Source organism: Aspergillus chevalieri, chromosome 8 (genome assembly GCF_016861735.1).
Source record: "Aspergillus chevalieri M1 DNA, chromosome 8, nearly complete sequence".
NCBI classification, from domain to species: Eukaryota; Fungi; Ascomycota; class Eurotiomycetes; order Eurotiales; family Aspergillaceae; genus Aspergillus; species Aspergillus chevalieri.
Window position 1 is genome coordinate 288,812 of NC_057369.1, and position 19,714 is coordinate 308,525.

General features: G+C 50.6%; 9 protein-coding genes across 9 annotated transcripts; 5 read left to right on the forward strand and 4 right to left on the reverse strand.

Annotated features, from left to right (window-relative positions):
* Positions 1 to 143: 143 nt before the first annotated feature.
* On the reverse strand, positions 144 to 1,491 carry ACHE_80096A (alkene reductase; the record flags this gene model as incomplete). Its single annotated transcript, XM_043283429.1, has 3 exons — positions 144 to 476; positions 533 to 1,168; positions 1,240 to 1,491. 3 exons carry the CDS (start codon positions 1,489 to 1,491, stop codon positions 144 to 146), a joined length of 1,221 nt encoding a protein of 406 aa, XP_043140709.1.
* A 2,692-nt stretch (positions 1,492 to 4,183) lies between these two features.
* On the forward strand, positions 4,184 to 5,393 carry ACHE_80097S (uncharacterized protein; the record flags this gene model as incomplete). The annotated part of the gene is made up of 3 exons (XM_043283430.1): positions 4,184 to 4,334; positions 4,383 to 4,439; positions 4,492 to 5,393. 3 exons carry the CDS (start codon positions 4,184 to 4,186, stop codon positions 5,391 to 5,393), a joined length of 1,110 nt encoding a protein of 369 aa, XP_043140710.1.
* A 529-nt stretch (positions 5,394 to 5,922) lies between these two features.
* ACHE_80098S (uncharacterized protein) lies at positions 5,923 to 6,844 on the forward strand (the record flags this gene model as incomplete). The annotated part of the gene is made up of 2 exons (XM_043283432.1): positions 5,923 to 6,308; positions 6,412 to 6,844. The coding sequence occupies 2 exons, from the start codon at positions 5,923 to 5,925 to the stop codon at positions 6,842 to 6,844; spliced, it is 819 nt and encodes a 272-aa protein (XP_043140711.1).
* Positions 6,845 to 6,983: 139 nt separating this feature from the next.
* On the forward strand, positions 6,984 to 8,670 carry ACHE_80099S (uncharacterized protein; the record flags this gene model as incomplete). Its single annotated transcript, XM_043283433.1, has 5 exons — positions 6,984 to 7,338; positions 7,387 to 7,725; positions 7,770 to 7,916; positions 7,964 to 8,202; positions 8,251 to 8,670. 5 exons carry the CDS (start codon positions 6,984 to 6,986, stop codon positions 8,668 to 8,670), a joined length of 1,500 nt encoding a protein of 499 aa, XP_043140712.1.
* Positions 8,671 to 8,720: 50 nt separating this feature from the next.
* Positions 8,721 to 9,939, reverse strand: ACHE_80100A (uncharacterized protein; the record flags this gene model as incomplete). The annotated part of the gene is made up of 4 exons (XM_043283434.1): positions 8,721 to 9,118; positions 9,173 to 9,625; positions 9,685 to 9,850; positions 9,913 to 9,939. 4 exons carry the CDS (start codon positions 9,937 to 9,939, stop codon positions 8,721 to 8,723), a joined length of 1,044 nt encoding a protein of 347 aa, XP_043140713.1.
* Positions 9,940 to 10,396: 457 nt separating this feature from the next.
* On the reverse strand, positions 10,397 to 12,100 carry ACHE_80101A (uncharacterized protein; the record flags this gene model as incomplete). Its single annotated transcript, XM_043283435.1, has 3 exons — positions 10,397 to 11,347; positions 11,396 to 11,716; positions 11,768 to 12,100. The coding sequence occupies 3 exons, from the start codon at positions 12,098 to 12,100 to the stop codon at positions 10,397 to 10,399; spliced, it is 1,605 nt and encodes a 534-aa protein (XP_043140714.1).
* Positions 12,101 to 15,696: 3,596 nt separating this feature from the next.
* ACHE_80102S (FAD-binding oxidoreductase) lies at positions 15,697 to 17,211 on the forward strand (the record flags this gene model as incomplete). Its single annotated transcript, XM_043283436.1, has 1 exon — positions 15,697 to 17,211. The coding sequence occupies one exon, from the start codon at positions 15,697 to 15,699 to the stop codon at positions 17,209 to 17,211; it is 1,515 nt and encodes a 504-aa protein (XP_043140715.1).
* An 837-nt stretch (positions 17,212 to 18,048) lies between these two features.
* ACHE_80103A (uncharacterized protein) lies at positions 18,049 to 18,330 on the reverse strand (the record flags this gene model as incomplete). Its single annotated transcript, XM_043283437.1, has 1 exon — positions 18,049 to 18,330. One exon carries the CDS (start codon positions 18,328 to 18,330, stop codon positions 18,049 to 18,051), a length of 282 nt encoding a protein of 93 aa, XP_043140716.1.
* Positions 18,331 to 19,045: 715 nt separating this feature from the next.
* ACHE_80104S (uncharacterized protein) lies at positions 19,046 to 19,567 on the forward strand (the record flags this gene model as incomplete). The annotated part of the gene is made up of 1 exon (XM_043283438.1): positions 19,046 to 19,567. One exon carries the CDS (start codon positions 19,046 to 19,048, stop codon positions 19,565 to 19,567), a length of 522 nt encoding a protein of 173 aa, XP_043140717.1.
* Positions 19,568 to 19,714: the final 147 nt, after the last annotated feature.

Here is a 19,714-nt window from a genome sequence, read left to right on the forward strand (position 1 = left end):
GGTATGTAGCTGCATGCATTCGCTACAAGTAAATTGAACACTGAGTAGGACCATAATCGATATATATTATTGATTTTCAGCATATTGTCTGTCTACATCTACAGCTACAGCCCACGTCTATATATAACCTGCCATCGCGGCAATTACGCCTCCTGCGCCGGCTCATAATCCACATAACAAAGCTTATTATCCTCAAAAGGCCCATAAAACCTGGACCTCTCATACGGCGTCAACGGAATCCCCTTGCGCAACCGATTCACCAAGTCTGGGTTACTAGTGAACGGCCTGCCGAACAGGATGGCATCGTAGCGGCCGGATTCCAGCACGCCCCAGGCGTTCTGGTCGTTGTATCCACCGGCAGTGAAGAAAGGCGTGGAGCCGAAGATCTGGCGGAAGCCGTCAAGGTTAACGTTGGTAAGGCCCCAGGAGGCCAGGAAGGTATCTTTTTCTTCGGTGCTGAAGATTTGTTCGTAGCGCTGTTTGTCACGGTCAGTATGAGTATTTGGATTGGTTTGGGCGGGGGATAACGTACCGGCTCGATAAAGCTGACGTAGGAAAGATGAGGGAGAGTCTGCTTCAACACCCGGCACAGATGCGACCAGGTCTCCAGACGCTGCTCGCCACGGGTCTGGTTGAAGAGACCGAACGGCGACAACCGGATCGACAAGTTCTCCTCGCCAATGGACTGCGCCAGTGAGTCCATGAGCTCTAGGGTAAAGCGACACCGCTTCTCAGGTGTACCTCCATACTCGTCCGTGCGCTTGTTGATGTTCGAGCTCAAAAACTGCTCCGGCAGATATCCGTTTCCACCATGCACCTCGACACCGTCGAAGCCGATGTCAATAGCAGCGCGCGCCGCGCGCCGGTAATCCTCGATTGTGCGCTGGATGTGCGAGACCGACAGCTCGATGGGCGGGTGGTCGGCGTAGCGCGGGGGCACGGACTCCCCGACCGGCGGGTGCGAGTAGCGCTCGTCCGGCGAGTCCCAGGGAATAGCGGATGGGGCGACGGGGTCGGAGCCCGTCATCTGGGGGATGGTGACACGGCCGGCGTGCCAGAGCTGGGCATAGATGTAACCGCCTTTTTCGTGGACGGCGTCCACGACGCGTTTCCAGCCGGCGATTTGCTCAGGGGTGAAGAGCCCGGGGACGCCGGGCATGCCATTGCTCTGGAATAGGGCAGGAATTAGATTCCGGGGCTAGGATACGGCTATCGGGAAAGGAATAAGGTAGCACGTACCTCGAGCGATGGCGGGATTCCTTCAGAGATGATCAATCCTCCCTTAGTGGCGCGCTGGCGGTAGTACTCGACCATCAAATCGCCAGGGTACCAGATACGGTTTGGGTTCTCGGGGGTGCTGTTCTCGTTCAGAGGAACGCCCCGGTTCCGGGTCATGGGGGCATGGATGACACGGTGGTCGAGCGTAATATTGCCATTGTTGATGGTGAGGGGTTCGAAAAGCTTCGAACTCTGGTTCTTGTGGGTAGTCATGTTGCTAATATATTGACACTACTATTAAGGCGAAGGAATGAGTAAAAGTCAAAGTAAGTGGTGAATGGAGCCAGAGGTCCAATGGGCATCTTGGAGGTCATATATCATGAAATGACACCCCCGCCTACCAAGCATTTCGGACAACTGTCAAGTCACCGCCAATAACCCCTATTCTGTTATCATCACGAAGGCTCATCTGAGACGCCGTTAGCGCCCACTTGCGGTGTACAACATGAATCATTGTACGGAGTAGTAGGGTGGTCTTAACACGGAGCCCTCAGAACACTGCGCAATCCGTACTCTGTACGGAGTACGAAGTACGCAACTTCCCAAACTCAATGAGCAGCCTAGAGAGTGACCGTTGTCTCCCGCCGTGGAGCCTCCGCTGTCTCTGGGAGGACCGTAGAAAATCCGAGTTTTGGCGAGTCAGAGGGTTTACTCATTGGGTACTATAACAGGAAACCCCACATACCCACATACCCACAGGCCCACGCTAACACGCGAGGCCCTAATGCACGGCTCGATCCAATCGCGATGCAGTGTTCATTAGAGGCGAATTTGATTGGCGTTAAGGGGGACCGCGGGGAGTCGGAAGTAAAGTTTATATGTGCAGAATGGGCTGCAGAGCCTAACGGGGAATGTGCTGGAAAACCCCTGACAGGGAATAGCGAGTCTGCTCGGAGATGATACAGATACGGTTAGGACAATTGGCCATATCCGATGACTTGGAAGGAAGGTTTGAAGTGGACTTGAAGCGGAATGGCAGCACGTCGTGTCGGAACTGAACCTTGGAACCAGAAACCGTATCCCCGGTGCTGAGCAAAAGCAACGAGTACAAATGGTGTCGACATATCCATTTGCCATTTGCCGCAGACAGAGGGGAATAAGGTTATCCAGAATATGGGTAATATAGGGAAAGCATTCCTTCAGGATTTGGAATAATTGTCACGTGCGATTGCAATCATTTTTGCCGACAGTGATTTCCTTGGCCGTATTGTATTTATGCCTATTGATCCTGAACACTTTTCTCAATTCTTCGACAACTCGTCTGCACGGTCGATCTTGAGTGTTTAAATGGCCTAGGCTACGAGCGGTGCATAGTGACTCGTCGATTTGAAATAGATCCTTGCTGCTCTAGTATGCACGAGTGAAACACTATCCTAGATCGAGTCTGATCGTATAACAAAAACATAGCCAGGAGAATCAGCCCAAGGGTAGTCCAAGCTCGGTAGGGAGTAGTTAGAGAGGGTGTGAGCACGCTAATGCTAGCAATAGTAAGAAAGAATGTTCCGCATGGAATCCTTCGAAGAAGCGCTCAGGGGCTTTTTTATGCCTACAGTACAGATAATGTCCGAGCAGGCACATCATGAAGACGTTAAAGAACATCATTGATCAACGCGGTTGGAAACGGACAATACACATTCGATATCATGTGATACTATGCCCTGTCAAGGCTTCCAATTATTTGACTGGCCGGAAAAAACTCGGCACTAGATACCGCGGTCCGAGAGTTAATTAAGCGACGGCCAGAGGGCACTTTCATTCCGTATGCCTAGAATTCGCGACACTTGGGCGGCTCATGCTGCCGATCTGTATTCCAGTGAGCATTGATGGCCTAACTAGGAGTTGCGAACAGACTCGCCACAGGAGATTCAATTGATATGTACAGAGTACGGAGTATAGAGTACAAGTAGAGAGAACGAACAAACTATCGCGGACGGAGTAAAGTTATCCGCATTTGACACATCCGCAAATTGACTTCCACAATTGGCTTCAAGGGCTGGGATTGAATTCCGGATGCGATACTCCCCTTGTCCAGTGAAAAGGAATCGAAAATGTATATCATCGGTCTAGTCGGTGCACAGGCGCCCATCGATTCATCATCATCGTACGACTGGCAAAGCAAAAGCCATTATGCATCGATTGACCCGCCGGCGATCAATTTTTTTGCAGCCAGACTATTACAAGATACAAACCCGATGTGGACCGATTGCCATTAACACTAGCTCAATGTAATCTCGCGAATAACTGAAAGATTTTCGTGTGTTGCTTGACATTTGACAGCGACAATCACCATGTACTCCGTACAACTTAGTAGATGCTCTGTACTCCGTGACAACTGGATGTTATTTCCCTGACATTTGGTTAGGACTCCATGCAACCCCGGGACTTACTCCAGACTGCTGAAACGAGTCATCGCGGCATAACCTGAAACAGCCGCTCTCTGGAACCCTTGCCAGTGCCGATCCACTTCCTTATCGACCATCTTGCACGCCCTCCCGGAGATGAGAAATCCTCGTTTCTTTTTCTGTTATGTATACGAGCAAGCATTCCTCTAGTGGTCCGCGCCACTTCGGCCGGTTTATGCAGCATTTCCCCTCCGAAAAAAGAAATTATACAATCTCTGCGTGAACGACGGGGCCAGGTTCAATGATCGTCTGCTAGGGTCACGGAAAAGTCTGATATGCACTTGTATTAATACGATAATAAGGAATTATCCTGCCTTTTTCTTTTATAATAATAAAGTGGTGCCATCCCCAACCCCGGGTCTGTCCTCTTCTGTCATTCAATCCACCCGCACCGGAGTTTTGCCTGGTTGCAACACTTCTGCCATTCTCTCGTTTTCTGATCAATGTTCTTGCCTATGTCTTCCTATACTTCTGCATCATAATCTCTGATTCCTATTGTCAAAATGACACAATTCTCCGTTGAGAACCCGACCGACGCCATTCACACGATCACCCTTGTCACGCAGTACTTATGTATCCCTATCGTCTCCTTCTTCGTGTTGATGCGGTTTGGCATCCGGACGTGGTACAAGCAGCCCTTCACTGTTGAAGATGGTAAGCTCAGTCTCCCAACTTGTATCTAGAGTGATGCTGACTCTCTAGGTGCCTGTTACGTCGCATGGGTATTGTTCATGGCCTATTGTGCCGTTGCCATCGTCAGTATGTCTTCCCACTCTCTCCACCTGGTATAGTATCATACTGACCCGCGCAGTGGCCCAAAACGGTGCTGGGTATCACATCCTCGACATCACCGACGAGCAAGCCATCCAATTCCGTAAATGGTCCTACATCGCCACCGTTATCTACTGTCCCATGGCCTTAATCGTCAAAATCGCCCTCCTCGCCATTCTCATCCGTATCTTCGGCCCCTACAAAACCAAAGTCACCCTCATCTATGTCTTCCTCGGCGCCCTTTGTATCTACTACATCATCGCCGAAGTCATCAAGATCCGCATGTGCGATCCCGTCCCAGCATTCTGGCTAGGCCCGACCGGCCCGGGCGTGAAATGCTTCGACCAAGCTGCCGCCCTCATCGCAGACTCAGTGATCAGTGTCGTTAGCGATTTAATCATCCTCATCGTCCCGCTGCCCCTGACATGGTCACTGCAGATGTCGCGCAACAAGAAGCTGCGTGTCATGGGTATGTTATCTGCAGGAGGCTTAGCCACAGCATTCAGTATCTACCGGCTCGTTCTCGTCGTCAAGGACGGCCAATCGATAGATCAAACAATCGTCTTCACCTGCGTCGTGCTCTCCGGTAACGCGGAAGGCGGCGTCGGACTCATCTGCGCGTGCTTACCAGCCGTCAACATCGTGATCGCCAAGCTCCGCAAATACGGCAGCTCGCATAACCGCTCGTACGGACACCAGGACTCGAGTGTGCCGCTGAGCAAGATGCGCATGGGCGCGAGCAAGGGCCAGTCCAAGGCGTCGAAGAATGATCCAGAGGGCACCCTGACTGACTACGGGAATGACCAAAGCCATCTCATTTCGTATGCAGGGTCTGCGCAGGGTGGCGGGGGCATTCATAAGACGATTGATGTGTCGCAGACGGTGGAGATGTTGGAAGAGCGTGATGAGAGGAATTACTCGAGTCATAGTCAAAGTCCATAGCGTGTCATTCTTTAGTTTCTTTTTCTGTGTTAATATATGGGTTGATTGCATGCACTACATACTCTACTCCATCTCCATACGTTCGTAGGTGCACCATGCGAGTCATTGTATGCAAATGATCGTACTCCGTATCGCCGTATACTTCGTATACTGGGCATACTCTGTGAATAGATCTAATCTCCTTGCAGATGATAGTATTCGATCGCATCTGCACTCGTAGTGATATATCACCTGCATTGCTCAGATCAGTGAGTGCATTGCACAAGCTTTGATGGTGGAGGCGGTGGAGATGATATATCAACTGTCCAAGCGTCGGTCAATGCTGCTGTATGTAATCGCATCGATTTATGTACAATCAAGTGAAATCCGAGTATGGTTGACGTGGCTATATAGTTGTACATTGTAGACTGCCGCTGCCGAGGTTCGGTAATTCGTCGCATCCCCGCATACATCATTAAAGAGACAACAGCGACAGCAACCATCATACAATCTACATATCAAGAAAATACAAGCTCAAGACAGCGATACAATGACACCACCATCGAGCAACCACTTCATCCTCTCCTTCCCCAAACCTCACGTCCTCCTCGTTACCATCAACCGCCCCAAACAACGCAACTCTATCCCCTCCGACGCCCACTGGGACGCCCACACCATCTTCTCCTGGTTCGACAACGAGCCATCCCTCCTCGTCGCCATCATCACCGGTGCCGGCGACAAAGCGTTCTGCGCGGGCCAAGACCTCACCGAACAGAGCCAAAATGCGACCGCAAAGCGCGAAAAGGGAGGAACACAACAACTGCACCACCCGCCTACAGGGTTCCTCGGGCTGAGTCAAAGAAAGGGGAAGAAGCCGGTGCTCGCGGCTGTGAATGGATTTGCATTGGGTGGCGGGTTTGAAACATGCTTGAACTGGTATTTCTTTCTTTTTTTTTTTATTTATCTTTAAACCCTCGTTCTCGTTGTCGTTGTCGTTTCTCGTTCTCCTGGTTAAAAAACTACCCGCTAACAATAACAGTGACATGATAGTAGCATCCCCTACCGCAACCTTCGGTCTCCCTGAAATCACCGTGGGCCTATACGCGGCTGCCGGCGGCCTTCCCCGTCTCGCGCAAATCACCGGCCTCCCGCTCGCCTCTGAACTAGCACTAACCGCCCGCCGACTATCAGCCCAGGAAGCCCTTGATTATCGACTAATCAACCGGATCTCGGCAAGCCCCGTGGAAGAATGCGTGAAGCTAGCGGAGGCGATGGGGAAATTCTCGCCAGACGCGGTTATCGTGACTCGGCAGGGGCTGAGGGAGGCTTGGGAGACGGGGAGTGTGGAGGAGGCGGGGAGGAGGACGAAGCAGGAGTATGGGGAGAAGTTGTTTAGGGGGGAGAATTTTCGGATTGGGGTGCAGGCGTTTGCGAAGAAGGAGAAGCCGAGGTGGGTGGCTTCGAAGTTGTGATTGTACATAGTTGTACAGCTTGTGAGCTCGGGCCGAGGCACTTCTCCGCATTCATAGCACATAACAACATATCCATAGCATAGCTTGATTGTCAATAATATCAACATTCCTTAGGCCAACCCACACACTATACAGGAGAATGCCAACCCCCATCATAATCGGTGTAGCAGATATCAAAAACCGCACCAACAATGCCAAAGAGCCTGCCCAGTTGATGCTTGAGGCCATCAACGCCGCCATCCACGACACGGGCCCTTCGGCAACACTAACATCCAGCATTGACAGCCTCTCTGCCGTCCGCACCTGGACCTGGCCATACGATAATCTGCCCGCCCTGCTCGCTAAGCGACTCGGCATCCAGCCAAAGCACACGCATTACCCGGATTATCACGGGGGTAATCAACCCGCCAAATTACTGGATGAAGCGGCACTCCGGATTTCAAACGGGGAGAGCAGGGTCGCTGTTATTACTGGCGGAGAGGCATTGGAATCGCGTGAGTAGCATCCGTACATTGACATCGAACAAAGCTGACACTCGTCAGTGGCCACGTGCATGAAAAAGAAGTCGCCCCCGAAATGGACACCTCCTTCGCAGGCAGTGGACAGTATTTTCTCCCCGACAACAGCACGCGTGGCTGAAGATAACATCGGTACTCGTCACTCCGTGGGTGCCCCAATTCACGTCTATCCATTGTATGAGAATGGATTCCGTGCGTACCGGGGGCAGTCGATTGCGGATAACCATGTCGAATCGACTAAGCTCTACGCGCAGTTTAGCGAGGTGTCTTCTCAGCATCCGTATTCGTGGAATTATGGGAGGAAGGATAGTGAGGAAAAGATTGGGACTGTTTCACCGAAGAATCGGATGATTTGTTTTCCTTGTATGTCACCTTCTCCCGCACGAGGAGGTATGCTGATGATATAGACCCGTTGTTGATGAACGCGTTCAACATCGTCAATCTGGCTGCTGCGTGTGTCCTCACTTCGGTCGAGTATGCCCGTGAACTAGGCATCCCGGAGGACAAATGGATCTATCCTCGCGCCGGCGCTGGATATTGCGATGCTGATCACTGTATGTATGCCTGTGTGTTTGACGACATCGACATGCTAATGATACAGTCTGGAACCGTCCGAACTTTCACACAAGTCCGGCCATCTCTAAGTCCCTTGACCACAGTCTTGCTTCATCAGGATTGACAGCAGATGACATCGACATATTCGACTTCTACTCGTGCTTCCCTATCGTCCCGAAACTGGCCTGTCATCATCTCGGACTGCCGATTGACTCGCGTAAACCCATCACTGTCCTCGGTGGACTGACTTCGTTCGGTGGTGCTGGGAATAACTATTCCATGCATGTATGTGCTCATCCCTATATTATAGTCTGTACAGTCCTAACGACGCAGGCCATAACCGAAATAACCCGCCAGCTACGCTCTGGGAAAGGCCGGCATGGCTTAGTCCTCGCCAACGGTGGTGTCCTCTCTTACCAACATGCCGTGTGTCTATCGACTCTTCCCGGGAATGACGCCTATCCAAACGGTACTCGTCTCGTAGATGCCGATCCGTCTCCTTCGGTGGACGAAACGGCCAACGGATCCGCCGTGATCGAAACGTACACAGTCGATTTCAACCGCGACAACACACCGGCACGGGCATACGTCATCGGCCGACTCGAGAATGGACACCGCTTCCTAGCAAACCACGGCGATGCGCAGACACTTGCGCAAATGGCATCGTGGACAGAAGAATCAATCGGCAAAACAGGCCTCGTGAAGACGGAGCACGGACGGAACTTATTCTTTTTGCAGCGGGCTTCACTGTAGCACCCAACCCCAAACAGCGTCCCTGTAAATAGAAATTATGAATTATTTATCTAACGACCAACCTCATACTCCGTCGTAACCGCAATCCCCATCCTCGGCGTAACCCTCCCATTATTATTTCCATTTTTGACCAACTCGTCCTCACTCTCATCCTGCAAGCTCTGCATCCGCTGCCACTCCCACTCCCACTGACTCCTCGGCCGCTCTGCCGAAACGCTCGTCGCAGCCTTATGCGTCGTCGATTGTGACTGTCCGAAGGATAATTCAAACGTGCGACTCCGGCTGCGACTTCCGGTGCCGGTGCCGGTGTTGGAACGCGATCGTGAGCCGAAGAATAGGGTGCGCAGAACGGGGAGACAGGAGGCAATTGTGGCGATGGCAGTTTCGATCATGGAGACGGTGCAGGTGATTAATTGTTCGTTTTTGGAGGAGTAGATGGCGCGGATTACTGCGTCCGGTTAGTATGACTTAGTAGTTTGGGGTGTAATGGAAGTGAACGTACTGCTAGAAATAACGACGAAAAAACCGAGGAGGAAAATACTGAGCACGCCCAGCTTCTGCTTGAACGGCATCTTAATCCTAACGACTTGCGAAATCGGCAGACAGATGATAAACACATCACTAAAGATGTTCAGCAGCACCATCAGCCAAAAAGCCACTTTATCCTGATATGCCGGACACGTCCTTTCCGGATGATCAAGATCCCACAACCGATCCGGCGGGTAGCACTTGAATATGATATGGAAGAAGATGGTCGCCCATGTCGCGGCCAGGAGGCCGAGGGTGATGTTGTAGATAGTCTGGTAGCGCGTGCGGTCGGCGAGACGTTTGTAGAAAATGACCATTGCGGCTTTGATGAGCCAGAGGGAAGTGATGTAGAGGATGGAGCCGGGAATGATCATTTTCATCATGTTGATTGTTTCTTGTTTGGTTGCATTTTGCATTTCGGACATGCCTGCTCGTCATTAGTATCGCCCACTCGGTGTGAGCGCAGAGACAGGGACAAGGAAGTACCATTGTCAAACATGTAATGCTGAATCCCCAACGTCGCAATAAGACCTCCCACCGACAGCGCGATCAGGAAATCATCCACGTAGAACTTGTGGAATTGTGTCCATCGCACGACCAGCCGCGCGAGCATGAACACAAACGCCGCGATGGTACATATGTACCATCCGACCTGTTGCCATTAGCCGAGTGCATAGATAGCAATGCTGGTATCAAATAAACATTGTGACATACCACATGTCCGACGTCCGGACGCGACATAGCGATCTACAGATGCACTGTACGAACGTTGTGATCTGCCGGGAGGATTATCACACGGGGCAGGTGGTGCATCTTGCGGGATGGCAGTATTATTTTATCATTGTGTGGCGAGAGGCAAGACAGGGGAGGAGCATAGGGGCATATGAAATGTATCCATGGTTCGGAGTAAATTCTATAATCAATATTGAGGAGGGACCAAAATGGAGCAGAGTGACTACATTGTATGGGCATGTTACAGACTGACAAAACAGAGGACAGTCTCAGATTGAAAAGTTTGCAGTACCGACTGTGTGGTTGAACACTCGTTCATACGCCGTTACTATTGAACTCAATCGGGGAAAATTCGGAAAGACAGACCCACTGCCTAACGCATAACAGTCATTTCCACGCTGGGGTGTGCACTCTGGAGTATACGGAATTCCGTATTCAATCATTCATCGACTGTGCTATGTACAAACTACTCCGGACTCTGCACAACCGGATATCCAGGAATGTACTCCTTATACACACTCTGGCACCGAGAGTTAAACTCCCCAGTCAAGCCCATCTCGATCTCCAGCTCATTCCCAGGAACCCCAATCTTAGCCAACGGCCCATTCTCCGGCGTGGCACGGTCCCACCCGGGCCCAGCGCTGGGATTCTTGACCCACGCCACGAGCCAATCATTCATGTTGTCCGCGAGCGCCTGTTCGGCGTCCGTTACGTCGGAGAGTTTTGAGAAACACTCGTTTCCGCCGTGGAAGAAGGGGACTTCGCTACCGTGAGAGGCCGCAAGGCCAGTGCCTAGGACATTTTCGTATTGTCCGAACCAGCGGTATACCCAGACTGGTTGGGACGATGCGCGCAGGTTAATCATGTAGTCTGTAGGACAGAAGAAGCGCGCGTCGCCGTAGGACGCACCGCTCATGGCCGAGACGGAGCCGTAATCCGTTTCGTTGTAAGCATTCACGAGCACATCGTCAGGGACGTACGCGAGATCCGCGTCGAAGGTGTTGATCCAGTAGCTGAAATTCGTGTTCTCGAAAGAATACACGTTAGCGAAGAGTGCACCTTCTCTGTCAGAATTTCCGACTAGCAGCGGCACCGACGTTGGGAATTTGCCCTGCGCGTAGCGCCCTTCGTAGTCGGAGTACCTGGTAATGTTGTCCACGACCGGGGAGAACCAGGTGTTTGTGGTGGAGTTGAAGTTGCTTGTCTGTAGGGCATATGTGTCTACCTTTCGCAGACAGTCGAGGGTCGGGTTCCTGGCGTCGCAGTCCAGGGTCACGCCGCTGGCCTGGACATCCTCTGCGACCTGGGACAGAGCCACGCCGTAGGGAGCGTACGCAGGGCCGGATTTGACATTCGCCGACAATTCCATCGCACCCGCGATGGTGGTGTCGGGGTGATTCCAGAGGTAGTGGTCGACCTGACACGTTAATCATCATCCCAACAAATCACAGGAAAAGACACTTACATGAACACCACCCGAAGAATGACCGGCAATCACAATCCGACTCTTATCACCGCCGAATGCGTGGATATTATCTATAACCCAATCCAGAGCCAATTCAACATCCAGGATACCGAAATTCTGCGACTCGGATGACCCCTCCAATTCGGGCGCAGCCGGCGACGCAAAAATCGACTCGCGATAGTTGATGTTCACATAAATAACATCCTTCCGCGCAAAGTTGTACCCCTGCCATTGCGCATTGCTGTTTCCGCCGGTAACCATCGCACCGCCGTAGATGTAGACGAAAACGGGCAGGTCGGTGCCGCTGGTTGGCGTCCATACCTATTCATCAATTAGCATTTGTATCCAAAATCACAAAGAAAAGAAACATACGTTAAGATTCAAGCAGTCCTCGCTCTGCGCAACAATAGCATTCCCGGACATAGCCTGCGCACAACTCGGCCCATACCGCGTCGCATCAATCTCCTTCGTCACCGAAGTTGACACCCCCTGCGGCGCCTTCCACCGATTCTCCCCTCCAGTCGTCTCAGCAAACGGAACACCCAAGAAGACATACGTGCCGTTATCCTCGAATCCGCGCACGAGACCCTGATCCAGACGAACCGTCGGCTCCCCCTGACATATCCCAACATGCCCAGTCCATAGTGCTGTAGTCGTCACGGCGATGCAAAGGGCGCGATCGACAATGTCCCAGAGCAAACCCATCTTGGATGATGCTGATCGGAGGTTGAGGAGAATGGTGACGAGAGAATGATGCCGATCGGATGCAACCGAACGGGTTTAAGAGGCGATCGGACGGTTGCCGAAAGGGGCTAGGGTCCACCGGCCACGTGCTGGAGAGGGATCCATGGGTCGGGTATTTCACGGTTGGAGACAGTCAATTAAGTTGCATGGGACTGACAGGGGCTGGAAAGACTGGAGAGCGTCTGGAAGGTCCTTGTGCTCGTGGAGCAGTCTGAATAGGGTCAGGCCGCATGGCGTACTGCGTATTGTCGATAATCTCCGACCCTAAAACAGTGGAGTCCGATGGTTGATAGGTAGATCGATTGATATAAATCGATATCTGTGTCTCAGGTCGACCGGAGACACCGCAAGTCTGCAGAGATCATACCATAACCCAGCAATAGCACCATTCTCGAACCCACCAAACATCTAATGCACTGATAGCTGATGCGGCATGTCCCGGGAATGTCAGAAATTGCAAGCTTTCCGTAAACGGCGAACTATCGGCTAGTGTAACCATGGCAAGTTTCCGGTGAAATTAAACGACATACTCCTCGATCCATCTGCTAGTAACCGACGAGGATGCCTCGGTAGAACATTTGCGAAGCTCAGCAGAGCATCAGTTCTTTGACCCATAGGCAACGAGGCTATGGTTCTAAATCCAGATTATCGGGATAGTGTCTGTGGGCGTGGTTGATGCAAGAGCTGTGGTTGGCTAGGGACCCGGCGCTTTCAGGAGCGGTTTGTTTTGGGCGACGCTGGATGTTATCTATTCTTCAGCACCACTCTATAACCAGTAGTGCGGATTGTACCATGAACTGCATTGCCAATGCACGCAACCTTCCAAACACCGACTTCGACCGCAAGCCCTCCTCCAGCTGCAGTTCCGATATGATTGCTCAAAATGCACACCACATATCACCGAAGAGGGTTTGAACCGTCATGGATCTTCTTCTGGTCATAGCGTGGAATCGGATCGTGCGATCTATATCTCGATCCAGACTTAATAGCTAGGGACCGGTGTACTTCATCGTCTCTGCGGACTATCACGATTGACGAGAACCGCGGCAGTTAGCACTATACACAATGCCTTGTTTTTTTAATTCAGGAACGGCAGTCGCTGTACCAAAATACCTGAGTAGCGAACTGTAGGACGGATGTATGGAAATCGGTGACGGAGGACGGGTAGTTCAGACATTCCATTCCTTATCAGAACGTGCTGTATCCTGTGGACGCTATGTGAGCTGGCTGTCATCAATGATACCCAAAGGCTTGATAAGCCGCCAAAAAAGCTGCCCTGATCGTAGCCACGTCCGATACTGTAGGATACGCTCTGGCTCTCCTTCGATTCCCTTACCAATTGATTTGGGATGCCGGCTCCGTTAGGCCCTATAGAAGAGCAGTAACGGCGTGCTATATCGTTTGCATTGCTGGCCTTGAAAATTCTCTATTTAATATGTGACTAGGAGATGGCGTTAGCTAAGATGAGGACGGTGAATGGTGTCTCATGAGGCTCTTCAAGATGGAAACAATGCAATTCCGGACAATATGCTCATTCACTGTCCATGAAAAGACAGATATGCACACTCGAATTATTTTCTTTTTTTTCTTCCCGACTCTGCTCCTTCATTCGGCTACCAGTCCTCCTTCGATGACAAGAAGCCACGACAACAACACAAATGAAAACCGAAACTTCGGACAATAAGCTGAACGACATCGAGCAGCACCTGGGGCAGTCCAAAAAGGCGCATCGCCTGCGATCACGGACACGGAGAGATCCCTGAATGATAACCTGGAAAGGATATTGAAAAGATATCCAACACTGTGACCAAGCGTTGGGGTCTGGAGCGGACCAGCCTCATTCTCACGCCTGAAAGAAACATCAAGTTCGCGGGGGTCGTCAAAAGAGTGGCCAAACTAGGAATCCATTTCGAGTACGCCATCGCTCATTCTAACCAATCCATCCTGCGACAGCTAACGGGGGACGTGGGAGGCGTGGTCCACCTTTTTCTTGGAGACAGATCTCAATAAGATCCTCTTTTATGCTCCTGATGTTATGAACATTACTGCAGAGGAAGCTGTGCGCCATGAAATGGTCTTTGAAGACCTCGGTTTCTTGTATCAGCTCTGGAGAGATTCCACCTCGCCCTGCAGTTCCTTGTGATAAAGATACTACGCTTGTCACCGGACATTGATCCGTGCGGCCGTTTACCAACCCTAGAATCTCCCAGAGGCCAACTGCGACTGCTAAAGCGCCTTTGGCGGACGCGTCTCAGCGACAGGAAGTGAACGAGGCAATCTCCGGTGCAGCCCCCATCGGGAGGTTGAGAGCGATACGGCCGGTTCATGCGCCTCGTTGAAGAGAGCTATTACTGATGTAAAAATTGCTCAATCTGCCGGCCCACCCAAAGCCCCCGAGTACATGGCCACACAAGGAGCTACAAGCTCACTCACCTCTCACACTGGCAGTCTCAATAATGAATCATACTGTCGAGAACCTTCGGAAGAAGCTGACGGGAATGCATCTGGCCTTGCTGCAAAGCAAGCGCAATCCAGGCGCTCCTTTATGCATGGTTCGAGGACGAGGAAGGGGATCGGAAGGATTTGGAGAGGAACGCCAGCGTGATTCCAGAATTGAAGAAGCTGGGAAGCTCTTCATCGGACTACTCCAGGACAACCTTCTCGATGCTTCAGCCAATGTGACGCGGAAACAATTGCACGAGCCGATCCAATCTCTGGTAACCCTGGCGGCTCATCTCCTGCTAACAGATAATTCTTCTCGCTGGTCAGGATGGATTGACCGGTTGAAGTATTCTGCTTCTAACTCGGTTTTGTCTTTGTCGGCGGATTCGATTGTTTTTCTTTGTATGATGTGCCTTGTGTCTTTTTCATTCTCGTTTACATCTTCTTCGTGCTCACCTGGTCCATCTCTGCTGGGCTTATCTTTCTTTGCTTTTTCACTGGCTGAGGTCAGTCTCCACCATGATCCAATGCTACAATAATCGTTTATAGTCACCCAATTCAATGCGATATTTATCGGCGGCAATTATTAAGGAAGAATTGCAGTAGTTAAAACTTCTTATCCAATAATCTGAATATGATCCGGATCTTCGTATTAGCACAGGTTAGCTCCAATGAATGATTGTAGAATTTAACATTTATCCACCCTGGATCTAACCACCCCCAACCATACTAGTGCTACTTTTTTCTTTATCTCATCCTGGCGACCCAATTGGACTAGTCCAAAGGCCTTTTGTGCTGCCTTGCCTGCTTCATGCCTCGTGAATCAATTATTTGATCCTTCTTTATGTGAAAGCATTGGCCAAGTCGAGGCTGAGCCGCCGCCGCCGAAGACGGTGAACGATCCTTGCTGCACGCGCAATGCAAGATGAGATGATAGTGCCCGAGTAGATCTGTTGGGCTCTAATGTCTGTTGGGCTTATTATGGATTCGGTGATGGTACTTTGGGCTGCAGGATTGGGCTGAATTGATCGACGTGTCCACAGAACAAAGAACCGCTGGGGTTATAGAAAAGAGCCCGTAAGTTCTATCGGAACACAATCTATCCAAACACCAGAATGGAGCAACACGCAGAAAAAGTGATCGAGATCTCCTCGAAGGCGAGATATTTCCACGATCGTTGTTGGGGATTTCAGATTTATAATGGCTCGACACAGTGTACCAGGGGGCCATCCAAGACTCGGACCAACACCATCGACATCCGCTCTCTCAGCCGCGTGCTACATGTCGATACTGACGAGAGAGTAGCCCTTGTCGAGCCCAATGTACCAATGGCCAAGCTTGTCGCGGCTACCTTACCATATGACTTGATTCCGCCAGTGATAACGGGGCTCCCGAGCCTCACGGCCGGGAGCGCATATACAGACACATCCGGGGCAAGCAGTTCATTTCGACACGGGTTCTTTGACCGAACAGTGAACTGGATCGAGATTGTGTCCGCGAACGGGCAAGTCATGAGGGCGTCGACGACAGAGAATGCGGATTTGTTTTACGGTGCCGCGGCATCGCTTGGAACGCTAGGTATTGTGACACTGCTGGAGATACAACTGGTCCCAGCGAAGCCGTATGTCCGGTTGGAATATCGACCTGTATCTTCAGTGTCGCAGGCTATATCTGGGATCCAGCGGTATACCACCGACACCGATTGCCAGTACCTTGACGGTATTATGTATAGCCGTGATAAAGGTGTCCTTTGTGCAGGCTATTTAAGCGACAGACCCGCCGAGTCCACATCGGTGCAACGTTTCACGCGCTTAACAGACCCATGGTTCTATATACACGCGGAGGAGATTTCGTCCAGGGGTAACCCTGCGGAGGAGTACATCCCGCTAGTCGATTATCTCTCTCGGTACGACCATGGAGGCTTCTGGGCTGGCAAGTGGGCATTGGACAACCTCTTCCATGTTAGTCCTATGTATCATACGATGCATAAAGGCGGTCATTTCGGAAAAAACACAATCCAAAACGTTGCGGTACCTTACAAGAATGCGCATGAATTAATCGACCACCTGGATGATTCCTTCGGACGGTATCCTATCTGGCTCTGCCCAGTCCGACAAGCCACATCCAGTCCCGACGGCCTCAAAGTTCATGGACTAATGGCCCAGCTTCATCCGACAGAATCAACTCTAAAAGATCCCAAAATTCTCCTCAGCATCGGCACCTGGGGCCCGCGACCCGGAACTGAGAAGGGATTTGGCGAATTTGATCGCTCAGTAGAACGCAAAGTACTTACCCTTGGCGGTCAGAAGTGGCCATACGCGGGAACATACTACACAGAAGAAGAATTCTGGTCCCTATATGACCAGAAACACTCTGAGCAATTACGTCGGAAGTACAATGCTACATACCTACCGACGTTGTATGAGGAGTCGCGTGTCCGAATAGCAGAGCAAGGCTGGATGGAAATGTGGCTGTTGAGCGGGTTGTATGGGTTGATACATTCAGCTGTGCGGACGGAGTATCTTCTTGGTCAGAAGAAGAGATTGAATGTAATCTCGGGGGATATGGCGGCATGGTTCATCTTTTTGGTTGCTGGGTTGTATTATGTTGTGACGGGAGGTGGAATTTGACGGGTAATGGTGCGAATGTTTTGGTTTATATACTCTAGTAGTAACTCTGGATATCCTATATAGTAAACTATTACACGGTTAGCGGTCCAAGATGACGATGGACACATCATAGGGCTACTTTTATCATACATTGACTCATGGAATCACTCTGTTCTGGGTGAGTGGACTATAGAGGGCGAGCCATCATAGCCTTGACATTTCTCACGAGATATGGAAGTCGCCTTAGGTCCCATGGGACTGAAAACAATGCAAACGTAGAGAACCCTTGATGTGCATAACTTAGGCAGCTTTTGGCCGTATTTTTCAGTATGGCATTTACAGAAGAGAAAACAGGTTTTGCGGCTTCGATTTGACGAAATTATTATATTTTTATTACTATTTGATGATGGTAGCACAGTGTACATTCTTTCATTGAAGTTGGTGAATAGACACCTCAAAATTCTCAAAAAGCCGGTTATAATATAAAAACAAAAAAAAAAAAAATATATATATATATATATATAGCGAAGGCATCTAATAGGTTTGAATGATCTTTCATTCCCTATTCTCCCCTCCCACTGGCCTCAGACGCGGCCTGTTCAGCTATACTGAAGTCATTCCATATTTCCAAGAATTGGTCCATCTCCAGGTCTTCAGGGTTATTGTCATCCTGTTGCCGAAGAACCGCGGCAAAATTAGGGTAAGCACTGCTGAACCGCTGACGGTCCTGGTCTCCATAATCGCCGTTCGAATTGCTTGAAAATCTTGATAGAAAATCTTGATAATGTCCGGAGACAATGACTCATTCGCTTGGATCGTAGCAATCTGCACCAGCCGGAACATCCCTTTTGTTAGCAACTATCGTCCACCAAAGGACACAGCAGCCTTCGCCAGATTCAGAAAAGCATTGTGACTTTTCTCTTCATCGAGGTCATCGATGAGTACAAAGAGTGCCACACAGATGTACTGCATATCGCTGGCTGTCTCACGGTGAATGCCCCATTGAGACCGGTGAATGGCTACAAGGTCGCTAACGATATGCGCGGACGAAATACACTTTTTTCGTGCGGATGTTACGGGCTCGATAGTTGCCTCATCGGCGTTTGGGACTGGTGCCTTGAGAAAGGCGAAGACCGACATGATTATAGTGTGGTAGTACATACTGTGGTTATTAGGAGAAATATATCAGATATAGTTCGGCTGTTCACTTACTGGAGGCTAAGAACCTCTGGAACGAATGATCGGTGTAAGAAAGGCACTCGGGCAGGTCTGTTACCCATTGCATGAGATGATCATGACATCCACTAACCAAGTCTTCTATGTCGGCACGTGGGGGTTTACCATCGTCCCCGAAGAGACCGTGGCAAAGGTCCCAAGCGATATCCCCTAAACCAGCCCTATGGTTTATGGCAGTGTTCATGTGTGCCGCCGGGACAGGGTCAACCTGGGAAGGGTATGGAAACCATTCTCCTGTTTCACTCTGGTGTATTGTTAGTCGAACACCTGTAGGCTTATCCATTGGCGGCCTCCTTTGAAGGCTAAGGCAACTCAACCTGTGTTGAACGTCAGCATAGCTATGTCCAGCTTAAGGAAAATAAGCGTACATCATTGAACCGAAAAGCCCAATCTCTAATTGGTCTAGGAGTCGCGGGACCACCTCTTCCGCAAGACCAACATCGCCTATTAAATCATGCCGAGAAGAACGCAGCATCGAAACCGCCTTAGATGCTCGTACAAGATAAGTCCAGCCCAGCCGATCTTTTCCCATGACCGATGAACTGAGGTCAGGTCAATATCGATCGCATAGTTTATGGTAACAAAAAAGTGGTCTTTGCAAATGTCACACAGCAAAAAAATGCGTGTCATGGGTCTTCTCGGCGCCTGTGGCCTGGCCACAGCGTTTAGTCTGTATCGTCTGGTGCTGGTGCTGAAAGAGGGCAGCACGCCGGACCAGACTATTCTCTTTATGTGTCATTTTGTCCGGGTATGTCTCCACCTTTGCCCCTCTAGCGAGCAGGATCTGACTTTAGCCAGAAATGCCGAGGGCGGTGTTGGATTGATCTGTGCTTGTCTCCCTGTCCTCAATTCGCTGCTCGCCCATTACCAAAGGAGCTACTTGTCACAAAAGTACTACACCCAAAGCTCAGATGCGCAGCTGGGCTATCGGAAGTCGGGCAACAACTCCAGATCCGCGTCCCGCTGGGAACCACCAACACCTTTCAATGATCAAATCCATTTGATATCCTTTGTCGGTACGCCATATGCGACCAGATCTGCACATACGGAGGATGGCATCAGGAAGACAGTGGCGCTGGAGCAAACCGTCGACAGTGCTGGTAGTGCAGATAGTGCCAGTGCCGATGGTGCGAGCCGCTAGTACCTTACATTTTGCACTTCAAAACATCTCCAGTACACGAACGTATATTTCTTTAATAGAAGATACCTCCATGGTCCGAAGAGGGCGATACACTTCCCAGCATTATGAATGTGACAGCAAGTGGTCCACGAGCTCAGGATAATCACT